At 40.1% G+C, this 26,188-nt stretch overlaps 1 protein-coding gene and 1 pseudogene across 1 annotated transcript in view; one reads left to right on the forward strand and one right to left on the reverse strand.

Moving 5' to 3' along the window:
- The window catches only part of Mical (Molecule interacting with CasL), a 302,955-nt gene that overhangs the window by 140,202 nt on the left and 136,565 nt on the right, over positions 1-26,188 (forward strand). The window contains exons 16-19 of the mRNA XM_080278020.1: positions 8,932-9,101; positions 9,499-9,634; positions 17,165-17,305; positions 23,301-23,450. Coding sequence (XP_080134146.1) covers positions 8,932-9,101; positions 9,499-9,634; positions 17,165-17,305; positions 23,301-23,450 — 597 coding nt within the window. The remainder of the gene's footprint in view (positions 1-8,931; positions 9,102-9,498; positions 9,635-17,164; positions 17,306-23,300; positions 23,451-26,188) is intronic.
- Positions 5,265-5,382, reverse strand: LOC145407301 (5S ribosomal RNA; annotated as a pseudogene).

Consider the following 26,188-nt stretch of genomic DNA (forward strand, 5'->3'; position numbering starts at 1 on the left):
ATCATTTTCATGCCTAGCAGATCTAGTGCTGATGGATCATCACATCCTCTTTTTCTGGTGTTTTCCTCTACATGCAGTGTTAGCAAAAACTCCTGCACAAGATCTAAGATCCAGAAGCTTTGATCCCAACAGGTTTCATGGCTTCTTACATCTAGAGTGTTCCAATTTATAATTGAATTGAAGTCTCCAGTTAATATAATTCTTTTAGATTTCTCTTCCATTCTGTGTAGTAATGTTCTTAAACTCTGAATTGTACTTTCTGCCAGGTCTTCATATTTGCCTCTTTCTGAAGTGTTTATTTTGGGTGGCATGTATAAATTTGCCACAATTAATTTCCCTTCAGATGTGTAAATCTCTAATGCAATCAGTTCTGCTTGTGAGGGTATATCTAGTTCTATTTCTTTGACTTGTGTATTTTTCTCTGTTAAGATTATAATTCCCCCTTTTCTTAAATTTCTGTCTCTTCTCCATGTATTGTATTCCTCTAAGTTTAGAGTATAGTTTGAGATCTGTGGGGCTAATTTTTTGCAGTTAGGCAAATAATATGTGGTTCCTTTTCTTTGGTTTAGTCTTTCATATCTAATAATTTAGACACCATTCCATCTACATTTGAGTACATCAACTTAATCATCTTGTTTACATACTTGCCTTAGCTTGAGTCTACTATCTTCCTTCTTTTTATTCCCTGTTGATTATGTACCACTTTCATACCTGCAATCCAATTACTTTGTAAAAAAATTTACTCTTCTTTTCCTCTGATCTTTCCTCGTATTTTGTTTTTTCTTCCTTCTTCTTCTCCTTTAGTATTCCCAGTTTGTTTTGAGTTAGGCATCTTTTTATCCATACTTTTTTCAATTCCTCTTTTTCTATGAGTTTGTTTGCATTTTTTAGTATTTCCTCCACAGTTTTCACACTCTGGAAGGTTACTTTCAGCGGTCTTGACTTCTTGCACTCATATTTCCCAAGCCTTTTGTGTTCCTCTATGTCTTTATCACAGTTTTCTGATACTTCCTTCAATATGTTCATTATATTTGCCATCTCCCTTTTGTCTGTTGAAATTTTGTTTCTTATTTCTTCTTCATCTATACCAGTGATTACTATAGACTTGTTGATAGCTGCTGAATCTTTGACCAGTTTTGGGTTATTTTTAATGAATTCATTCTCTTCCTTTCTAATTTTTTTTTTTTTTTTTTTTTTTCCACTTTTGTTTTTAAGTCTTTCCCTACTTTCACCATTCCAGCATATATAGTTTCTACATGATCTTTGTAACTTTGCATCGCTTCGTTCACTTGGGCCATCTTCTCTTCAGTATCACTGCTTTGGTCTCTCCGACTGCTTGCTTGCCTAATTGTGTCATTTCTGAACTCCTCCACAGTACTGTCATGGTTGACAACTATACTTGCCATTTCACTAGTCTTCCTTTTAAGTGAACCCACCTCAACTGACAGCTCATCTATTGTTGTGTCTCTTTTGTTTCATTCCTTTACTAATTTTTCATTTTCTTCCTTCTGCATGCATAATTTTTTCATAATTTCATTTATTTCACTTTGAAAAGTTTTCACCAGTTTATTCACCTTCTCTACTAATTTATTATATATTTCCATTTCAGCCAGTTCTTGCTAGAAACCATCATCCTGTTATCTACCTTTATCCCTTTTCTTAACTCCTTCCATATTCACTTTACTAAAGGTGGTGCTCATCTTGTGGTATTTCATGTAAAAACATCACTTATACTTACAAGTTTGCATCTCCCAGCTACCTGCCTGGTGACAGACAACACCCAGCTGATGATGCAATTGTATCAGCAGGTTCTTGCACCAATCGGATGTATTTTGTTATTTGGACAACACTTTTGCTTATACTTGCTCGACTATATTAGAACATCATTTAGTTTAACCTGGTACAGAGCTTGACTCATATAAAGATACTATTTAGGTGTGACCAGTTGTGGCCAAGGATGGCCAGTACGGAGCGAGGTGACAGATGTGCTGCCTGTGTGTGTGTGTGTGTGTGTGTGTGTGTGTGTGTGTGTGTGTGTGTGTGTGCACATTTCATTTTCGAACTCAGGAAACCATTTACTATGTTGCTTGGTGCAGGCAACAAATGGATGCTTTGTTGTTTAAGCCACTCCAACCAGATATGGGTCAAGAGTTTAAATTCAAGGGCTAGTTGGTTGAATACTCAGATGATAACTGCTCAGTCATCAACATACTTGTAAATGGATGTGAATTACTGTGTGTGGCGAGTAACCCGAATGTTAAAAAATGCAGATGTTAGGAAATGTTTTTCCATGACTAATCATATTACTTTCTTGAGGCTGATGATATATTGGATGTTTTATTCTTGCAATTCCATACAGTATTATTCAGTGTACAAAAAAATTTATCATGCCATAATATAACCACTACTTTGTGGCTGTCATAAGATGAATAAAGTACTCAGGTATTGGCAAGAATAAAGTAGTTATTATTGTACTGAACTGATTAAGACTTTAATTTATTATTGTACTGAAGTGATTAAGACTTATGGAATAACCCCTCAAAAAATTAAAATGGAAGGAGCTAGAAGAAACACGTCAGCATCGTGAAGAGATCCAGGCCAACTGTGAAGACTACCAGCGAAAGCAGCAGGAGTGGCGCAAGATGCACCTGGAAAGGTTCAAGCAGTCTATCCAGATGTTGCAGTGTGGTCTGAATGCACCTGTGGAACGCTCCTTCAACCAGGATGATGATCATGGCATTGTTGAATATCGCAAGAACACCTCACTTTCTTTAAAGGATCGCGCTGATGAACTTGAGAGGAAGCTTAACCACCATCCTGTAAGACCACAGCCAAACACAGCATGTAGGATGAGAGACTGGACAAGTCATTTGATTTGGCCTTGATCTTCAATTAATTTGCTGATCTGGCATTTCTTCATGTGTTTAAATAATCGTAAAGTAAGTGTAGCTCTGGCATTTCCTGCATATGTTTTAATAATCGTAAAGTAAGTGTAGCTCCAAAAACAAAATCAGAGAGCTTTACCATTCCTGTACTAAGAAAAATTACAGTATTCAGACATTTGGTGGAATTTTATTTTTTCGTGTGGAGCTGATTCATGGACAGTGTGAGATTGCTGCAGACCATACAGTACAGACTGCTAGGAAATCTTTCTGCAAAACAAGGTCATCTGGTTTTATCTTGAATGAATTGGAATTTCTCATTGTGTCCATATTACCAGAAGAAGTAATCGAGGATGTTTTTAATCTTCAGAGTTCTACGATTTCTCTGCTTAACAGAGTTAATGTGGTGGTAACCTAAATTAAATATTTCAATGCATTTGCATCTTATGAATGGTTAATACACTCCAGATTTGATGCCATGAATTTACAGTGTCAAGTGAAAGATGATTTTCTCTGTACAAGAAATCTTCATTATAAGTCAAGGATATGCTGTACAGTATCACAGATTTCTCTATACATCCAGTTTTTATTTGTTTGTTCACTCATTTGTTTATTTACAAAGGCTCCAACGTGCTTGTATGCTCAGCGCTCGTCACCTAATGGTGGCTCTCCACACTGCTTGATCTCTAGCAGCGTCTCTATTCTGTCCCTTATCCATGAATTATAGCATTCAGTAAATGTAGTATATTCAAGCCCATATTGTGAGTTGTCCAGTCTTGTGTACTGCCAAGCTGTTGTGTTGGCCTGGTGATTGAGGAGATGCTTGTGGATTTGACATGACAGTGTTTGCCTCACCATACTCTATCCACTTTAACTTGGCCTAAAGTTACCATTTTTCCATCCTGAATGCTGAATTGTATTAAGATTAACATATGAATATTGTGCTAATCAGGAAAATGAGTTGGAAAAGTTGTACAACCACAGTATTGTCTGACTCCCATTGATATATGTAGAATAAGTTGGAGAATAATGAAAATCTCCAAGTTAAAGTGGACAAACCTGTAATGGAAATTCTACAGCGATGCAAGCTTGATGTGATATATTCTTTACTAATGGATGTATCGTATGAAAGTATATGTTGGGTGTGATGTTCTTTACTAATGAATGTAGAAAAGTCAAAGTTGTGCTAATGTTTGCATAAGACTCTATGTAAAAGCAAAGTCACATGAAGTGAACTGATAACAAAACAAACAGACTAGAGGGTCTTTTCTAATCGCACTTGCTTCAAACCATAACAGTGCCCAAAGCCTTTCGTGTGTACAGTAGGTATGGGTGTCAGTGAGTGGGGGGGGTGGGTAGGTGGGTAATCTGATAGTGGTTACTTGCCTCTCCCCCTTTCACATTTTGGGCTCTAAAATAATTTGTAAGAACCTAATAAGAAGTCTGAGAAAGGTATTTCAGTTTACCAGGCCTCGGTATTATCACTCAAAAAAATATCCATACAAACGAGAACACAGGACTTCACAATGAGCAGAGTGATTTGAACAGCGTCGGTGTTCCATATTTCGTTGTTCGTTTTGTCAAAATGACTTATGTCGCTTTAGTAAGGATACTGGGTACTTTTATTAGCAATAGTACATACATAGTAATTTTACAGGTCTGTCAGCTGAGAAATAAAGGTGTAAGGTTGGGGCAACAAGAAATGGTAAGAAAAATGAGAATGCAAACACCAACACTAAGCTGAAAAAGAGAGAGAGAGAGAGAGAGAAATCCCTTTGGGAAATGTAATTAACTTCAAAGCCCCAGGAGTAGGATACAGAACATTCCCTCCAACCATCCCCCCCCCCCTCCCACAAATAATTTATTTTCAGGCTGCACTTTCTTGTGAACAAAAGTTTTTTTTTTTAGCCCCTCCATGGCCGCTGGTGTCGAATGACATTTAGCCAATAAATGGCCACAGGCGTCGTTTGAGCGCGGCTTATAAAAAACTGCAAAAATTTTTGGGAAGTGAACAAATGTTCTGAACATCTTCAGACTGACCTACACTACACTCCCATACACCCCATCAAGCAGTTCAGAGCCTGCTGCTTTGATGAGTGGATTTAAAATTTTTTTGTTCCTGGCCATGCCTAAACAAGCACAACTACACCCATTATCTCGACCTAGGCAGAAAATATCATCTTTGTCCTCTCTTGCAAAACACACACAACCACCTGTTTATGATAATGAATTAACACAGACACAGACAAAAAAAGACATGATTCATTCATTGCCAGACGCCATGTATCCCAAACGGGGTGGCCAAGGGCTTAGAGTTAATTGTTTTACAGGGAGGGGCACTAATCCTCCACCAACCCCACTCGACACGTAGGGAGAACGTTATGCCAACAGCATCTGGTGTTCCCAGGTGGTCACCCATCCAAGTACTAACCAGACCCAACGTTGCTTAACTTCGCTGATCGGACGGGAAGCGGTGTACTGAATGTGGTATACTTGAGACTAATGAAAGAAACATGTTTCTTGCTTCCTTATTCCTTCTTGCAATGCTTTTCACTTTACCACATTCATTGATGGAACTGGGACACAATAATGGTCTTTGGCTTCTTAGTCACATTCTATACCTGAAAGATACTCTAGTGTTATTGTTGCAGCTCAGGATTCGTGATGGAGAGATGGCAGTTTGAGGCCAAGTTGGTGTGAAAGGAGTATGGAAAATGCCTAAGATGAGCAAAATAGTAGAGAGAATGAAATATAAAAGGAATCATGACACGAAAGATTTTAATGGTAACTGATGCTAATATTTTTATTTTTAGGGATTTCTTGTGAGTGTGAGGATATGAAAACTTTTTAACACTATCAAGAATGAAGTGTAAAAACTATCGTGGTCCTGAATGATTACTGTTTGAGAGAGAGAGAGAGGCTGAGTGGGAACGTAAATAAGTGTGGATGGAATGAGGGAGAAGGGAAGAGAGAGAGAGAGAGAGAGTGTCCTCTCTTGCAAAACACACACAACCACCTGTTTATGATAATGAATTAACACAGACACAGACAAAAAAGACATGATAATAAGTTAAAAATACATTTTTGTCTTGGTATCTTTGCCTATTTGCTCAGGTTTGTTGTAATGGTTTGGGTCACTTGATGCAGTGTGCCTTGTAGAAAATGGTGAAAACTTTCGGGAAGTGATTGAACGTCAAGGACATGAGACTGACCTTGACTTCACGCTCTCACATATCATCTGTCAGTTCACCATCTGCTACAGTGATGAGTGAATGTATGATTTTTTCGCTCGAGGCCATGCCTAAAAACACAGTTTCACCCATTAACTCAACCCAGACAGAAAATACAATATTTTTCCTCCCTTGCAAAACATGCACAACCACCGTGTTTACGAGACAGCAACATATATTGCGAAAATAACAACGTAAAATGATAAATATGAACGTAAAATGATAGAGAATGATGAACATGTTATTACGGAAAAAATACGTTTTCCCCCATCTGTAAACATATTTATTTCTGCTTTGTCTCTGTATTCATAATAATTAGACTTATTTGCAGTTTTGAAACTGCATTACGATTCTATTTTCAGCCATGCACGTGGTGTGGGGGCTGGAAGTTGCAACTCAACTTCCGTATTGCTAATCAGATCTGACCCTTCATTATCATCACCCGTGGGAGAGCCTAGCGTTGGAGGATGGGCAATTTTCTCATTTAGGACTGAAAATTTAACCCTTTCACTCCCTTTTCCAAGCATGGGCACAACGATAACATAAAAAATAACTCGAAACTACCATAAACTTATTTTATATAAAAAAGGTGAAAAAAAATTGATAATTTTTTTTTTCCAGCCATTCCTAACATATTATGTACTGAAATAATTCGATATCATCATATCTCATGTATGCGCAACATTTCAGCACCACACGCATTTTTTTAGGGGTTAAAAAAAAAAAATAACAACACTTGCAAAATTGCACTGCGGCAGCACCTCTAGGCGGCAGATATCGGTTGCCGATATTTCTGCAGCTGTTGCGTTCCATTGCAAGCTACAGAATGGGTCTAGGAAGCTGGGATTTGCACTCGTAGGTGTGTCTGAACTTTCTTTTCAATATGGCAAGGAAAAAAAATCAATTTTCAAAACTTCAGAAAATGGCCCACATGTCGTCCTGGGGTGCAGGGTAAAATTCCGGACCCTTGGCTGAGGAGGGGTTGGAGAACTAAGATGTATTTTACAAAGTTTAGACATTTTTTCACAGGCAGCAGTAAAGCATTCTTGAATTTGGTTCTCTTCTATCTTGTTTTTGTTTTTTCTTGGAGGGATCACTTTGCAGGCTGCTGGCCTTTGGTTCTTTCTTCATTGCATTAAAAAAGAAAAAACAAAAAATCTTTAGCTTTCTCAGTATTGCTGTGATAAGTGGTTTTGGAAAAAAATAAAAATGCGCTTGGCAGAAGTGCAGTGGCACAAATATGGGCATTTTGCAAGGGATATCAGTTTATTTGCCCATGTAGCTGTTGCAGAAGACTGAGTTAGCTCAGTTTGGTGGTGTGGGAAAGGGATGTAATTGACAGTAGGACCACCAGTTGTCACTTTGTACTAGGAGATTCCATGCATGCATCACCTGACGTCCCCCATGATACACCTCTCCATGGCATGTGGTGCCCTCCTGGGGGAAGGGATTAATGTTGTTAGTGTGGTTATTGCTCCAAAGCCGAACAGAATAATTTCTCAGGAAACAGAATAAGTACTGCACTGAAGTGGTCACACTGGCACTGAGAGTTCAGCAGTATAAGTAAGTGTGGAAGTATGGATTGCAATGTGCTGACTAGGATGGTGTGATATATTGCATTGTAACATTTAACAATTGACTTTTGGAGTTGTTTGTTGTGTTCATTACTTGCTGTTAGGTGCATATGAACTGACAAAATTTTACTAACTAGTTGGTATTGCAAAGGTATTGTGATATTTCTCTTTATTCTTCATTTGTCAGTGCTACTGTATACAGTATGTTTCAACATTTCTGCTTGCATCACAAGATGCTTGGCTGATTACAGCAATGTGAACTTGTCTTGTTCTTTGTATTCTAGTTGTTGGAGAAAACTTGAAAATAGCACTCAAACCATTAATCCTAGAGAACCCTCTTTCACAGGGTATTGTCCCTCTCTGTCACCACAATTTCAGCTCATCCCACTCACCCCAGCAGAATACTTTGAAGTATACCTTCACTAGGATACATTGAAATAAATTTTCATTGCACTCAAAGCCACCTATCTTACAACACTCATTATCATAATGGTATACTTTTCTAATCCAGCCCTACTGCCAACCAGCATTCTGGCCCATCACAGTCATCGCTTTGTTCAGCACACCTACTTGTTTCGCAGTTCACAGCTTCCTAGTGTGATGCAAGATGTGTAATTGATGAATTTGCTTGTTACAGAACTGAATAGCTTATGTAATGGATAAAGAGATGCACTACAGTAAATGTGTACCAATAGCAGGGAGTGTTTTTTGTGCAAGTTTGGTATTTAATTAATTCTTTCAGTGCAGGAAAATGTATAGAGGGGTTTTACTTTGAGGAGGCAGATACTGTATCTAGCTAATGCATGACGAGCATCTTTGCTTGCTGCACTTGTGAGGATGCTTGACATCTTAGCCACTATTTTTGATGTCTTTCTCAATGAAACCCTGCAGTGTAATGATGTCTTTGATTTTTAGCCTGGTTTTCAACATACTATTTATTTAATTATGTTACCGTATGGGTGAGACACTTTGTATTGACAAGATTAGAAACCATCTTCATTAACCTCTTCAGTGTTAGGACTTTTTCTAGTTTTTGCATTATACTACTATAAACTTAGGAGAGCTCCCTAGTAGTGAAAGGTTTTATGCAACATCTAACATCTCCAGTTCAGAGGCTGTCTCCTAAGCAATATGAAGTCATCTGGAGGTAACAAAAATAGACTTAAAAAGGCAGTTTGTTGTTAAGTGGTTAATTTTTTCACCAAACTAAAGGGTTTGTATTCAATACTGTGTTTTTTGTCTCAGGATGATGCTGATGCAGGAGGAGAAGAGGGAAGACCAGGGAGGGTGAACAGAGAGATGGAGTTGGAGGAAGAGGATGATGATACTGACGAAGAGGAGGCTGAGGTGGCAGTAGAGGTGCTGAAGAACCTTACCAATACCTCGCAAAACACACCGCCAACCAGGAAACGAAGGTAGGGTTTAGAGGTTATGAAGGGAGGTTGAACGTTTCTACATATGCGTCTGCCTTATCCTTTTTCCCTCCATGATAGCAACACAAGCTTATCTTGATGAGAAAATTTTGAAATAAGCCCCACTGCACCGAAATCATTGATTCTATAGCATCCATTTTCACAAGTCCAGCTCATCCTGCTTATTTTTTGTCACCAGTACCCATGTGTTTGCCCCTTCCCCAACACTTTAATTCTTGGGGGATATATTTATACAGACCTTCACTGCACTCAAACCACTGATACAGCACTCATTTTCACAGTGTGTACTTTCCTGCATGAGCCCCCCACCTACCAAATTTCCATCCCAGCTACTACCAGACTGCTTTCCTTGCTTCCCTAATCCATGCATCCTTTGCAGGGATGATGGGCGAATGACGTGCCGGATGGTGGAGGAAGGGGTGTTGGAGGGGGTCGGGGGTGACTGGGGGAGCAGAGCAGATGACCCACTAAAGCACAACAAGAAGAGACGAAGCAATAGAGTCCTCTCACCTGAGGTAGGGCTTTCATATATATATATATATATATATATATATGGCAAGATATTAGATATGTTAGTGATTTTTCTCTCTATTTTTACTTAATGTTGAATGTTGGGTTTTACACAATATTTTCTTGTTCTTGGTAGGGTAAGATGTGTTGGTAATTTTTCTCTTCTATTTACTGTCAAATATATCGTTATACATTATTTCTGTTGGTAGGGATTGTGGTTTTATTGATTTATTTATTTTAATTCTTTTTTATTATTATTATTATTATTATTATTATTATTATTTGTTATTATTATTTTTTTACTGAAGTAAAGATTCTGAAGTAAATGGAGTAAGAACACCTTTTATATTGGAAGAAATCTTTTATGTCATTCTTACATCTTTTTCATGTAATACTGGTTAGTCCTTCTTCCTAATTTGAGCTATTTCATCCTGTCATGAATTAGCTCGGAATCGCACAAGCTTCACCGTGCTCATTAGTGGACTGGACATGAATTATGTAGTAACCCATATGTGGAAATTGTTGATGTTGGGAAATTCTGGTCCATGACATGAGACACAATTGTCCTTTCAGGCTGATCATGCCTTTTGGGTTTTGTTCTTGCCATCTCCAGACAGTATTACTGTATTCAACTTCCTCTACATGGACTTTCTTAACTTGAGTAGAATGGGCTGGTAGAGACAAGAATAAATTATGTTATTTTTGTATTGAGATGGTTAAAACTTATGGAACTTCAAAAATAAATAAATAAACTGGAAGGAGGAAGAGGAAGCACGTCAGCGTCGTGCAGAGATCCAGGCAAATCGTGAGGAGTACCAGCGTAAGCAACGAGAGCGACGTGCAGTGGAGCTGGAACGGTTCATGCGGTCAATGCAGATGTTGCAGTGTGGTCTGAGTATGCCGGTGGAGCGGTCTTTCAACCAGGATGATGACCATGGCATTGTTGAATATCGCAAGAACGCCTCACGCTCCATGAAGGATCGTGCTGACGAGCTTGAGAGGAAGCTTAACCACCGTCCTGTAAGACCACAGCCAAACACAGCATGTAGAATGAGAGTCTGGACAATTAATTTTATTTGCCTTTGATATTTACCCAATTTACTGAGGCTTGCAATGATATCTGAGTAGCTATAAACAAACTGAGGTTATGGAACATGTCAGGCACTTAAAAGAACTTTTATTTCTCTATATAAAACTGTTACCTGGGCAGTGTCAGGTGCTTGAATTGCCGACTGGTAAGAATTGTTGCAGCTGTACGGTGTCATCGGGTGCTAAACTGAATGGATTTAAATTTCATGTGTCTGGCCAAGGGAGCTAAGGATTTCACCAAGTTGGCAGAACCATATACTGTTAGTCTTGATGAAATACGTATGTGTATGTATAGTATCTGGAGCGTTGATAAATATTGTATCATCATCATCATCATCATCATCGTCCAGACCTCCTTCCCCACCCTAGGGTAGGGTGAGGAGTAACAATGTCCCGACAGCCCAAGTTTGCTCAGTCCAGTGGGCCATGCTTCCATTCACTTATCATTCAAGCCCCTGGAATGCTTGCTCTATCTAATATTTCAAAAAACCTTCACCACTTTCTGTAGCTTCGCATAAACCTGTCTGATAGAGTCAGTCTGAACACTGTCACATTAAAAAGGGGTGCCAAATCCCTGATCATGCACTTCTCACAGTATTCATCCAACCAGCTCTATCTCTTGTCAGTCCCCTAGCCTCGCGGACTTCCACACTCTCTCTTCCTCACACACTCATCCATCATATCCCTCCACATTCTCCTTGGCCTACCTTGCCTCCTCCCTCCTTCAAATTTGCTCATATATACCCTTTTTGCCACTCTATTGTTATCCATTCTCTCCACATGACCATACCATCTCAGTACATTCTCTTCGATTCTGATGTCCACAGACTTCCTCACTCCGCATCTTTCATATATCTCATTATTTTTTATCCTCTCCACTCTCTGTACTCCACATACATTCTTCAAGCAGTCCCATCGCTGCTCTCACTCTTGATTTTTCATTTTCAGGCCACATCGTAGTCTCATACCCATATGTTAAAGTTGGCACTAACACTCCGTCATGTAAGCCTCATGCAGCTGCAACGAGGCTTACATGAAGTCGTGTTAGTGCCAGCTTTAACATATGGCTGTGAGACTATGGTGTGGCATGAAAATGTGAGAGCAGTGGAGATATAGTTATGGAAAAACTGTGGTGAAGTACAGTATTGTAGATGATACCTGATGAACTGTCAGGATAGCCAGATTCAGGTTAGATGTGTGTTGAGAAAAGCCAAACTTTTGCTTTACCATGCAACAGAAGCCTCATTAAGTTTGGTAGAATCAAGCTTATATAGGAAATAGTCCCATCTGGTGTGCTACCAGATCATTGTGTTGGCCAAGTGACTGAGTACTGTAGATGCTTGTGGATATAATGTCGTCATGTTTTACAACACTAATTAGTGTATTGTTATGGTAGGAAGATGCAAGGTTGCTGTGATACTGTATTTTTAACACTAATGGATATACAGTAGGAAAATGTGAGTTGAGTGTGAGACTATTCATCATTCATTCATTCATCATCTAATTCTATGTTGCCCTATGAGGAGTGTAGGAGCCTGGGGCTAGGCAAGTTGGTCCTGACATTTAAGATGAGTGACCAGCCTCACTCATCCCTGCATGGCATTACGTTAGCAATAAACCCCAGCCACCCCAAGGGTATAAACCTGCACTAGCTCAATCCTATTGAGTGCCTTAATCACCCACTAAACGACCAGGTGCCATAATTTCGTTATATGGTTACCACCCAGTGTAGTAAATGGTTTCCTGATGTACAGGAAACCATTTGGCCTGTCACTTGGTGTAGAGTCACCTGTAGACAGAAGGAAGAGGAAAAAATGAAGGAGAGAAAGACAAAAGAGGAAGGGATGAGAGTAGGAAGAGAGGAAAGGGCAGGCACTGGAGAGAAGCACTACATTGAGTTACTGGATGGTGAGCACCCACTAATGAATGCAGATATAATGACAATGTTGTCCTTTCACATTGCATATTTATATTAATATCAGTAATCTGGACTTAAAGTGCTATGGAAGGGGGAAGTTTTTGTTCTTAATGATTATTTGAAGAGGAAAAATAGTTTTGAGACAACACTTTAGGTGCTGTGTAATTAATGCTGTAAGTATAGGTATGCCTTTGAGTGCCAACTGTTACTCTTTAACTCAATACAGTCACATCACGGCAGTCAGAGTAAAATATTTAAGTGGTCAGTGGTTCTCATAAGGTTAAACAGTGCTTGTAGGTGTGAAAGTACGAATTGCCATTTGCTCACTTGGGTAGTGTGATAATCTGTTGTGCAAAAATCAAGCAGCTGTTTATTTATTCATTAATTTATTGAATGTTTTGTGTTAATTGCAGAATGTAGGCATGTATGTGTGTAGAGAAGAAATATACTAACTACCTGATTCAGAAAATTCAAACCACAGTCTTCAGGAATTATTTGTGTGCTCATTACTGACTAATAGGCACATGTGTTTCTGACAGAAGATATTTTGCAAACTAACTTGTATGGAAAATTTATTATGAATGTATTTTTTGTAGCTTGTTTCATTTGTTTATGAAACTGGATGATACTCCTTAATTAATGATTGCTCGATAATTGATGGGAGATATGTCCTGAATGTGCACCAATGATGAGGGATGCATTCTCAGTATGCGTGATATTGCATTATATATCCTTTTTTTATTTTTTTCCTGAAAACTCTTCAGCATTTTGAGTGTTTAACAGGTTTCAGATGTCTTTCATGTGTGTATTACATAGGTGCAGTATTCTGAGTGTGATGTGTATTAATTGACAGTTGATGCATTCTGAGCATGCGCTACATTTACTGATAGGTGATGCAGCTTTCTGAGTGTGAACAGTATTAACTGCATGGATATACCGGTAGATTTATTCTGAGTGATTTACATTAACTGTTAGGAGATGCAGCATTCTGAGTGTGCAGTATGTGTAATGTGTGTGGATTGATCTGATGGTTTGATCTCATCAGTATGAGAACCTTTTCTTTCTGTTGCCAGGCAATTTTTTTTTTTTAGTTCTGGATTGCTTTGTCATAGTCTGTTTCAGGCCACATACATACAAACTTATGATTGGTCTCTCATAAGCACAATAAAAGCATTTAACAGTTATAATTTAGAAAATTATACAGTTGAACTGTATGGGTCAGCATTTGAATGTGGTTGTACTATGTATGTAGCACTAACAAGTACTAGAGAGTGGTACTGAAGCCATTTAGAAACATGCTAAGTTGTGGGAGAGGAAAAGTATGAAGCAGTTGGAATCATAATAGTCAACTTGTTGAGGGCTGACAAATTTTTTGTGTTCCTGACTTTTTTCATTCATGTTCATACTATAAGTTGTCAGAAGTGTTACATAAACTTATAAGTAGTACATTTCTCATTTTGAAAAAATGTACATGAGAGTAACACAGAAGAGTTGGCCATTGTAATTCTGAACACCTCACAGTTTAGAACAGTTCATTGCCTGTGTCACATATCTTTTGAATTGCTGGAATATTGGCGGTTGCTCGGTTTTATTTGTTTTCTGCATTTTGTTGATTCTGTATTGATGGTATCTCTGATTTAATTGGTTTGTGTTTAACTACAGTACAGGCAGTTGTAGTGCTTGAAAGAGATGCTTTCATGTGGTAACACTGATAAAATGGGTAGCTTCACTTCTTGGTTATACAGACATCCCTCAGCACTCTCCCTGACACCTGGAAGGAAGATGGTGGACTGCAGCAGAGAGACAGGTTCAGCTTGCAGCCCATTGAGTTCATGGTCAGATGAAGTTGGGGCTGCTAGTACTATTATTACTAGTTGTAATGGGAAGGTTAACACTAACCCCTATATTATAATCCGTTGGCCCCAAGCATGCCAGCGGCTGTGGTTACCAACCATCTACTGCTGCTTTTATTAATTTATTTTTATTCATTAACATTACAGCATTAATAAAGACATTAATCAGTTGGAGTTGCTGGTCTATACGACTCTCGACCACAGTAACTTCATAATCCATATCTGCCTGAGAGACAGGCCTGAGGGCTGATGATCTTGTGCCTCCGAGGCATAGGAGTGCAGACCTTATAGGGGAGAATGACAGTCAGCAACTCACTCAGGCCATAACAGAACTCTGGGGTTAACATATCATCCCAGAAAGAACCTCTGCCAGTCTTGAGTAGACTTTCACTGATTTTGGACCCATCCCACCTGATGTTGTGAACACTAGGGGAGTGAATCGACCGTGGTCCACATGTTGGATCCTTTCTTGGTAGTTCCTGTTTTTTTCTTGTTCATTCTTTTTGTGTGCAGCCTCAAGGGGCAGTTCATGATGACATGCAGCCATAGGATCAGATATCCAAATGTCGAAGAAAGCCCTCCGCTCACGTGTCCAGAAACCTCGAGTGCTGACATCCATGCTTGCATCATTTGATGTATTGCTGTTCTGTGGGTGAAGTACTCGCTGTCCAGAGGTAGCAGAGGTGGCTCTGTGGCGACATCATGGCATATTTCGTGTGGCATTTTTGCAGTGAGGCCATTTACTTAATCATGCTGAATGCAAACAAAGCCGTCCTTCTTGCATGGTTTGCATCAAAGGCAGTCCCACAGGCACAGTGTTGAGGTAGGCTATCTGTTGGCCATCCATATCTGAAGGCTATGGTGTCAGTAAATTCTTTTTTGTTTAAGTGGAGGTCTTTTGCCTTGAAAGACAGGGTTGTCAGTTTGATGCCCCAACCTCCTGTGACATATCAGCTCTTCTGCACTGGTCTGCTGTAAGTTTTCCAGTTATGCGCTGCAGCTGACCCTTTTGTCTTGCCTCTTGTTCATTGCTAATCTCTGGCTTTGTATGTGTTAACCTTTGTTGGTTGATTTCACTTGTCTCAGCCTGGGTGCAAATCTTCTGTGACAGGAATTCAGTGAGCTTAAGTGAATTTCTGTGTTCGTTGCTTACCATGGCTGCTATTACTACTACTACTATTACTACTACTGCTACTACTATTCTACAACTACTACCGGCAGTGCTTGTTTGAAGTAAAGATTATGGTAAGATTATGGTCTTAAATATTAACTTTCAGCATACAACTGATGCCCTTAATTGGGGGAAAACAGGCGAGTCAGCTATAATAGGTAGCAATGTAACTTTAATAGTCAGTTTTCTTTAATTTGGTTGAACTTAATGGCAAAAAAATGGCAAAAAGGAGGGGGGAGGAGGCTGTTTACACTGAGGACTTGCTATACTGTCTTTGTTATTAACCTTAATGTTCCATGTTTTAGAATTTTATTAATTTTTGTTATTGTTGATGTTCTTTTCATTCTGACAGATTTTTATTTTATTGAAGCATTTGAAAAGTGATTACATTTGCTAGTAACACTTTTTAAGTCTGAACCCCTTGAATCTGGTGACTTTTTCCAAGTTTCTTATTACTGTACTACATTAAATTATTTTAGATTTTATTCAGTTTAGAAGAGCCCTTTGATAATATTGGGGTTAATGAATGCTATGTCTAACCCCTCCAGTTAAAAATGTTTATTTCAAGGTGAGTAAAATTGTCTGGAAATTGTTTGAGTAGGCTAAGATAAAAAATTTCACTCGATTGCTGGGGTTGATTAGTGAGTAGCTTGAGTAAGTAGCCTTATAGAACAGAGTGAACCTTTAAGATTTGCCTTTATTCTCTTGCTTCCTTCACTGTGATAGTATCCCGTGAGCTAGGGATGGGGGGTCAGCAAGTATTATAAACTGAGAACTTCACTGTACTAAAGGGATAAATGATGGTACTCTACCAGTTCTAACCCCTTTACTCTTGGAAGTTTCCTCCAAGTTGAGGGAAGCCATCTGGTGGTAGTGTCCTCCCAGTCCCCCCAAAAATGTCATTGTGCTTAGAGTGTTTGTGGAGATAATTGTAATTTTGAACTCCATTATTACAAGAGGAGTAAAATCTAGTGGTGGCCATAATAAAGTAACACCAAAAGGAAGCTGTAAATTTTTCATTATCATCATCATCATCATCTGAACCTCCTTTCCCACCCTAGGCCAGGGTGAGGGTGTAAATTTCTATGGATTGATATCTTACTTTTTTTTTTTTTTTTTCCCCAGTAATATTCTGTGTTGGTATGTGAGTGTATATCCTATTATCTAATTATCTATGTTTTCCACTTAGCTATCTATACATTAAACTCTTTTTGTAACTAATTAATGCTTATGAAAACCATATTGCATTCTTATGCCTTTATACATGGCTTGCATTCGTGCTTTTTGTCACCAGTATATAGCACCATAACCTCCACAATCTGTTGTGAATATACTCACTCCCTTACTCCTGATGCCACACTCTCTCACACCCCTAAATATTCTGTACTATAGTTGTCTAGTCTTAGCCACAGAGTCTAAGAGGGGCTAATGAGGGATTGACTATAATTGCCATCTACTCACCTTGTCTTTATGCTTGTCACTAATACACCCATTGGACTTTCAGGAGAGAGGGGCAAGTGAGGAGAAGACTGAGCGTAGAGCTGGAGCCATGGAGCCTAGCGAAGACTTCTCAGACAGAGTGAAAGGACTAGAGGCCAAGTTCACATCCATATCTGGGGTCTCCAGCAACACTAGCAAGCCTAGGGTGAGTGCTGGGTGGGAGGTGAGATGTGAAGTGGGGGGATTTAATTAGGAGTGAGAGATTTGATATGAATTGGAAGGTGTGGTGGAGTCAGGTATGTATTTTGAAATTGAGTGAGTGTATGATTAGGCATGTCGGCCCACTGAAGACTGCTAACAACTTGATTTTCAAACCTCACTGACAAGCCTAAGGTGATTGAGGATGTAATGATAGTGGGGGTGGGAGTAGGGATGGAGGGATAGTTTTGTAGTAGAGAATGAGAGGTGTGGGGGTAGTGAGGATGTGGTGGTTGGGTGTATAGTTTGGTGGATAGTGGGGTATGTGTAAGGTAATGGGGTGTGTCATGGTGATTGTTAGATGTGATTGAAAGCATGGTGGGTAGTGGAGAATATTCTGAGGAGTGGCCAGTTAGGAGGGAATGTGCAAGTAGATAGGAAAATAAAGGTTTGTGAAATGGAGGCACCATAACAAGAATGAATAGGCAGGTGTGAGATGTGCTGCAGGAGTTGTACGAGACACTGAAAGACTTTTAATATTTAGTCAGCTCCTAAAGATGACCTCCCCCCTCCCCCCCCCCAATTTCCCCCCCCCCCCAATACAAATCATGTAATGCAATCTTAACCTTAAATAATCATGACTGTGGTACACTAGCCTTGTATTTCTATGCTCTAACCCAATAGCTGCCATGGATAATCTAAAAGTTTTTCCAAAAATTTCCATATTGCCATGAAAAAATCTTTTATGATAGTGGTAGGTGGTGGCGACCATCATCCACTCACTTCATGTAGTGCTGCCTACTTTGTCCTTAACCTTTACCATTCTTTTTCTGTGCCTGCCCTCTCTTCCTGTTTCACCCATCTTTCCTGTCACTTCTTATTGCTTTTCTTTCCTTTACAGGTGGCTTTACATTGAGTGACAAGCCAAATGGTTTCCTGTCAGCCAAGAAACCATTTACAACGCTGGTTGGTAACCATATAACCAAACCATACATGCTCCCTACTGTATGTGTCAGCAAGTGGGTTGGTGGAGGATTAGTGCCCCTCCCCGTTAAACAAATAACTCAAAGTCAAATGGCCATCCCTTATGGGATTATGGCGTCCAGCAATAGATAGATAGATTGACATTTTAAGATGCTTTTTGTTTGGAATTGAACATTGAGAAGCCCACTTCTGGTATTTATAATATGTAGATATGGTGACATGTTTAGGTGTATGGTATGTAGGTGGACTGGTGGGCCATGGGAATGGGCTGTGAAGCCTATGCCCAGAGTAGGACTCATTAAAAGTAATTTGTATAAATAAAATTGTGGGTGCACTCACTATCCACTCTCTCAATTTAGTGGTGCTCTCGGTTGACTGCCCTTTCCTCTTTTCCTTCATTCTTTCCATTTCCTTGTGCCATCAGGTGACTCTGCACTCCCTCTTCTATCTTTTTTCCTTCATTTATTCCTCATTCATCTGCCTGTGGGTGACTCTACACTGAGGTGACATGCCAAATGGTTTCCTGTACACCAGGAAACCATTTGCCATGCTGGGTGGTAACCATATAACCAGATTATGGCAGCCAGTGGTTTAGTGGGTGATTAAAGCGCTCTACTTGGATTGAGTCTGTGCAGGTTCCCACTTCCAAATTTGGAAGGGTAGTTGGGGTTTATTGCTCACATATTGCCACTCAGGGATGAGTGAGGCTGGTCACTCATCTTAAATGCCAGGACCAACTTGCCTAGCCCTGGACTCCTATGCTTTTCATGGGGCAACACAGGATTAGATGATGATGATGAAATAAAAAATAAAGACTGAAAAATCATAATTTTTACTATAAATTTTAGCCAAAATATAAAACTTTCCGGTATCAGAATTATTCAGTTACTTATCATCATCATCATCATCATCATCATCATCATCATCATCATCATCAAATCCAGTGGTGCCTCATTAGAAGTATAGGAGCCCAGGGCTAGGCAAGTTGGTCCTGACATTTAAAATGAGAGTGGCATTACATGAGCAGTGAACTCTAACTACCCCTTGAACATAAACCTGCATCGGCTCAGTCTGATTGAGGAGCCTTAATTACCCACTAAACCACCATGTGCCATAAAATTTGGTTATATGGTTACCACCCAGCATACTAAATGGTTTCCTGGTGTACAGGAAACCATTTGGCTTTTCACTTGGGGTAGAGTTACCCGTAGATAGATGGAAAGAATGAAGGAGAGACAGAAGAGGAAGGAAGGAAGACAGGAAAAGGCACCCGAGAGCAGCATTACATTGAGTGAGTTAATGGGGAGTGTCTCCATCTACCACTGAAATATACATTAAAAGAAACCAAATGTGATTTGCAGAAATAGAATATAGAAATAGAATAAATATGAACATGTACAAGATGGAAGATAGGGGCACCCATCATCCATTCACTCAGTATAGGGATTCCTTATGGTCTTTACTCTGAGTGACAAGCCAAATTGTTTTCCTGTACCCAGGAAACCATTCACTACGCTGGGTGGTAACCATATAACCAGGGTTTTTGGCCAAGTTAAGTGTTCCCCAGATTCCCCTTTATAAAATCACTTAATCATGGCAAATGTTTTGGAGAGCCTCGGAGGGCCCAGTACCTGCCCAGGACCCCATCGAATTGGGCAGATTCACATGACCATGTGGAATGTGAGAGGTGTGAATGAGGAGAGCAAGAGGGTTGAAGTGGTGAGTGTGTTCAAAAGTGCAAGATATGTCGTGATGGCATTATGTGAAACAAAAATGAAAGGGTGTGAAGTGGAGGAGTGGGAGGGTGTATGTGTGTGAGGTTGGACATGAATGGGCGAGGAAGATGCAAGGAAAGAGTTGCTTTGTTGATGAATGAAGTGTGGGAGAGTGGAATGTGAGATTACAAATGTGTCAGCTTGAGATGTGTGTATGTCAAGTTCAAGTTTGAGAAGGTGAAAGTGGCTGTGATTGTAGCACACGTACTGTGTGATTACAGGAGTGACAGAGAGAAATATGCACCGTATGATGATGAGAGAGAGAAAGACAGGTTTTGGGATGAGCTGGATGAAGCAGTGGGAGAATTGCTCAGGAGCTATAAAGTGATCATAAGGAGCGATATGAAAGAAAGAGTAGGCACTGGTCCTGAGGATGACATAATAGATTGTAATGGAGTGCCAGGAGAAAATGACAATGGGAAGCAACTGAAGGATATGTGTCAGGAAAGGAGGTTGTGCATTTGTAACTCGTATTTCAAACACAAAGATGCACAAAATATACATGGTATTGAGGGAATAGGAATCGTTTTGAAAGAAGCCTGATTGATTACGTGCTCGTTGAGAGGTCGATTCTGGGAATGGTTGCTGATACGAGGGCCGTGAGAGGAAGATGTGGAGGTCTGTCAGATCTTATGATTGTGGTATGCAAGATCAAGTGAAGAGGAGTGAGGTGGACCAGAAGAAAGAGGAGCAGTCAGGGAGAAAGATTGAAAGTCGAGAAGCTGAGGACCAAAGAAATGGCAGATGAATACAGGACCAAAGTAGGGGAGGAGATAGAATCAATGAATTGGAATGAAATGGATCTGGACAGCCTGTGGAATGCATATAGGGATTGCTTAGTTAGAAATGCTAAAGCAGTGTGTGGTGTGGCAAGAGTAACAACAAAGAAGAAAGGTACAGCATGGTGGGATGGAGAGGTTGAGAGAGCAGTGGAGGAAAAGAGGAATAAATGGCTAGAGTGGTTACAGGACAGGAGTTCAATTGAAATAAGAACTGAATATATTGAGAGCAAGAAGCATGTAAAGAGACTAGTGAAGAGGAAAAAGGAGGTGGTAAATGATGATCTTGGAAGAAAAGTGAATGCAAATTACTCTGAAAATAGGAAGTTATTCTGGAAAGAGGTGTAGAAGTGACAGGGGAAAGAAGTGTGAAAGTGTGAAGGATGTAAGTGGTAGATTATTAACTGATGGGGATGAAGTAAGAACCACATGGAAAAATTTTGAAAGCCTGATGAATGGGAATAGAGAGAGCAGAGCTGCTGTAAATGTGATTGGGTTGGGGGGTGTGCAGAGAAGGAATGCAGAGATAGGAAATGTGACACTCGCACAGGTGAAAAATGCTGCGAAACAGCTGAAAAATGGGAAAGCAGCTGGGGATGATGAGTTGTATGCAGAGATGATTAAGTGTAGTGGAGAGAGTGGAATGAAGTGCTTGTTGGAGATATATAAGAAGGCATGGATGAGTGAAACTGTGCCAGCAGAGTGGAAAAAGACTGTGGTTGTACACCTGTACAAAGATAAAGTTGAACGAAATGAGTGCAGGAATTATCATGGCATAAGTTTATTGAGTGTGGTAGGGAAAGTATATGCAAGAATTATTATTGAGAAAGTAAGAGAGATATCAGAAGTCCTGGTGAGTGATGAACATGGTTGCTTTAGGAGTGGTAGAGGATGTGTGGATCAGATATTTGCAATGAGACAGATAGTGGAGAAGGCTTGTGAGGAGGACTAGAATGTGTTTATAGCATAAAAAAACATACGACAAAGTAGACATAGAAGGATTGTGAAAGCTTTTGCACATGTGCGGTGTAAATGGTAAGCTACTAGGTGCGGTCAAGAGTTTCCTAAGTGAATGGTTCTCGATCGGCATGGGTATGCGACAAGGTTGTGTGATGTCCCCATGGTTGTTCAATATATATATGGATGGGGTGAAGAGAGAAGTAAAAACACAAGTAATGGAGAGGGGGGGAAGGATGGCATTGGTAATGAATGGTGATGGATGGAATATCTCAGATTTGTTGTATGTTGATGATGCAGTACTACTATCAAATACCAGACAAGAACTTGGTAGACTAGTGCAGAGTTTTGTTGATGTCTTTGAGCGGCGTGCCTCGAGAGTAAATGTAGAAAAGAGTAAAATGATGGTTATTGAGAGAGAAGGTGACTCCCAGTGTGAAGTTAGAGTGAATGAAGAGAGAATGGAATTGGTGAGAGAGTTCAAATACCTGGGTACAGTGATAGAAATGAGGAAAATGTGCAGAAGTTGAAAGTAGAGTGACACAAGGAAGGAAAGTAGCTAGTGCAATGAAGGCCTTGATAAGAAACATAGGCTTGAGTGTTGCAGCTGCACAAGGCTTACATGAAGGACTGAGTGTGAACTTTAACATATTGATGTGAGACTATGGTGTGGTATATTGAAAGTCAAGAGTGAGAGCAGTGGAGATGGGACTGCTGAGGAATGTATGTGGAGCACAGAGATTGGATCGGATATGAAATAATGATTCTTGGGAGTGAGGAAGTCTGTGGACAGCAGAATCTAAGAGAGTGTACTGAGATGGTATGGTCATGTGGAGAGATTGGATATCATTAGAGTGGTGAAAAAGGTATATCTGAGTGAATTTGAAGGATGGGGGAGGCGAGGTAAGCCAAGGAGAAGATGGAGGGATATGGTGGATGAATGTGTGAGGAAGAGAGGTTTGGAAGTCGGTGAGGCTAGGGGACTGACAAGAGATTGAGCTGGCTGGATGAATATTGTGAGAAGAAGTGCATGATCAGGTATTTGGCACCCCTTTTTAACGTGGCAGTTTCTGGCTTGACTCTGTTGGATATGTTTACTGTATGTGAAGCTACAGAACGTGGTGAATGTTTTTGGCATATCAGATAGCGCCAGGATGCCAGAGGCTTGAATGATGAGTGAATGAAAGCATACCCCATTGGATTGGGCAGATTTGTGCCATCTGGACATTGCTACTCCTCACCCTGCCCTAGGGTGAGAAAGGAGGTCCAGATGATGATGATGAAACAAAAATCTTATGGAAATAAGTAAAAAATGCCTAGTCATGTGGTATCTGCTGTGGTGGTTTTTTATTATTTGTTTTTTTTTATTTTTTTATATTCTTCCCCTCCAGTCAACAAGTTGCCTATGGCAGAGAGTTAATGGAAATGTTATGAGACTGGCTGCTTTTAACAGTTATATGTCATTTCCTCTACCAGTAAGTTTGACCTGCGATCTGTGATTCCCCAGGATCTGGTACGAGCCATTGGGAAAATTGAGAAGTCAGACTGGAATCTAGCAGCCATTGAGAGAAAAATTCATGAGAGCAAATTTGGGACAGAGGGTCATGCCAGCAGAGAAAAGGTGCCGAAGTGGAACCGTGAAACGTATGACGATAAGGTAAGATGGTCATATAATATGAATTGTTGAACCAAAACTTGAAAAATAGCAACATGGAGAAAAGATTATTAATAAGTAAAAGCAATGATTGTTGCTAAACCCTTGTCCATCTGATCGAGCAGATCCATCAACCACAGGTAAGCTACTGCCCCTGTGGAGTTGTTCCGTAGGTTCACAATACCTTTGATGTGTCTGCATCTTAGTACAGTATAACCTGTGTTGTGTCATGCTCCGTTATGTGTGTCATATTTTTTGTGCAGGTTTAACAAGCTGTGCACATGTCATCTGTGATCCCACCCAGCTAAATCTAAGCTGGTACCTGAGGAGGGCAGAGTGATGTCCTGCTCTAAGCCTTGCTAGATGAACTCAATCATCTTTATTTAAAGACACTCATGAAAAATGGACATCAGGAGGTGAGGGCCTGTAATATACAGTAGTGCTGTAATTGAGTTGTTGTATTGTCCTGTTGGTAAAGTGAGGTATGTAGGTGTTTCTTCATTGTTAGTGTTGAAATGTTTGGAGGTAGGATACTGTTGCAAAGGGTCTGATACCATTTGTGTGGTGATTGTTTCATGTGCCTTGGTGTGTTGTGTGTGTCATGTAATGGCACGGTTGTTGTGTATTGGCACAGTTTACTACATAGAATTGTGGGCCTTTCGTATTAAGATAATCTGGCAGGGAAGACTTTAGTTTCAGAGTGTAAATGAGCTGTGAGAGTGGTTTTGGTACAGCCAGTGGTGGTGGTGGACATTGTTGTGTACAATATATGCAGAGATGATGTAGTGAGTATTAGGAGCTCATACCAAGGAGGCATAAGACATCACTGATCTACATTCATGTGTGTAGAGTAGAGTGTTTCTATTTGTTGCTGAAAGCCTGGCCTGGTAGTAGCCCTGAGTGGACTGAGTCTGGCAGTGCACTACCTCTTGATGTCTTGTTCATGGTTCTTGAAGGTGAGTCCAGTATCATGTGTCACTCCAGGGATGTTAGTGGTGAGGGTGTTTGGCACATATACACTGTTAAGTGTGATGTGAGGGAAGCAGTTGTGTTCATGTTTACCACTGGTGATGAGTGAGATTTTGCACTTGGCTGGGGATGATTGTCAGCCTGTTGTCCTTGATCAAAGCCAGCGGTGTGTTGAGGTAGTCCTGTTGCAGTGTGCATTATGGTGTGTAGTTGTTATGGTCATGTCATCTGCATATGAGGCAATGTTTGTAGGTGGCAGGGGTGTAGAAATGTCATTCATGTAAAAGTTGAAGAGTGTGGGTGAGAAGATGGAGCCCTTTGTTCAGAATGACTTTTCTTGGAATATAACATGTACTTGTCCGACAGATAGTTGGCCCACTGTTTTGTGTGTGTATGTGTGTGTGTGTGTGTGTTATATTTTTTGGTGATAAGGCATCAGGGGATGGCAGCAAAGACTCAGATAATGCCTGTTGTTGTAAGAAGTGTTTGTTTGTCAGGTGTCACAGAGTTGATACCATCCAGTGCTCGTTGTATGATATTAGTCTATAAGTTGTTTGTAGATTGTAGTGTTCTGAATCCACATTGTGAAGGAGCAAAGGGGACGTGGGTTGTGACTTCATTGAGAATTTGGTGTTCACTTATTTTGGACAGTGTGCTAAGTATTGTTATGGGTCTGTACAAAGCAGTGTGTGTTGGGTCCTTGTTTAGTTTAAGTGTAGTGATAAGCGTTGTGGTGTTGATGTGGATGTGATAGGAAGCGTTGTGAGGAACACACTGAGGTGGTTTGGCCATGTGGAGAGGATGGAGGGTGAAAGACTGACGAAGAGAGTGTATGTGAGTGAGGTGGAGGGTGGAAGAGGGAGGGGGAGACCGAGGATGAGATGGAGGGATGGGGTGGAGAGGTATATGAGAGAGGGGGGTGTGAGTTGGGAGCAGGGTAGTGAAATGGCGGGGGACAGGGCGACTTGGAGGCGATTTGTTTGTGGCCACCCCAAACGGGATTGAGGCATCTGGCAATAGATAGATAGATAGATAATTGTTCCATGTTTCCAAATACTGGGAATGCTACATTGTTTGAATAACTAGTTGCTAATGTTTGTGATGGCCTGGATGCTTTGTGTTCCTAAATGTTTCAGGTGCAGGTTTCTGATGCCATCCGGCCCTGTCCCCCCCCCCCCCCCCTTTTTTTTTTTTTTTTTTTTTTTTTTTTTTTTTTTAGAATGTTATGTGTCTGTTCTGGGATGAATGGGGTTGCATGGTGATGGAGTGGAAAATACTTCTTATGTTGTTAGTGTTGTTTTCAGACTCAGTGCATGTTGGTGTTAAGTGATTATGTTTACATAATGATTCATGAGTATGTTTGCTTGTTCTTTGTAGGAAGGGATGTGTTGGGTGTTGAAGATGATGGCTGTGTTAGTCTTCGAGGTGCATGCTTATGTTTCAATGATACTGATAAGTATTTTGTACAGCAGAGAGGGGTCTGTGGAGTGATTGTTATTACATAGGCCGTCCAGTTTTCCATTTTCTTTGTACTTAATTTGGTGTTAATCTTATTGCGTAGTTATTGGCGCCTTGTGATGGTGTCTTGTGTGTGTGGGAGAGGGGAGATTGGCAGTGTTAAGAAACATATAATGTTTATTTATATAACATCATGAAAACATTTGCCATCATTAAGTGACTTTTGATAGGGGAATCTGGGGGACACTTAATCCGGCCAAAAACCACAGTTATATGGTTACCACCCAGTGTAGTAAGTGGTTTCCTGGGTACAG

Source organism: Coenobita brevimanus, chromosome 72, assembly GCF_032717465.1.
Source record: "Coenobita brevimanus isolate Jiangsu-jjx chromosome 72, ASM3271746v2, whole genome shotgun sequence".
Taxonomy (NCBI): Eukaryota; Metazoa; Arthropoda; class Malacostraca; order Decapoda; family Coenobitidae; genus Coenobita; species Coenobita brevimanus.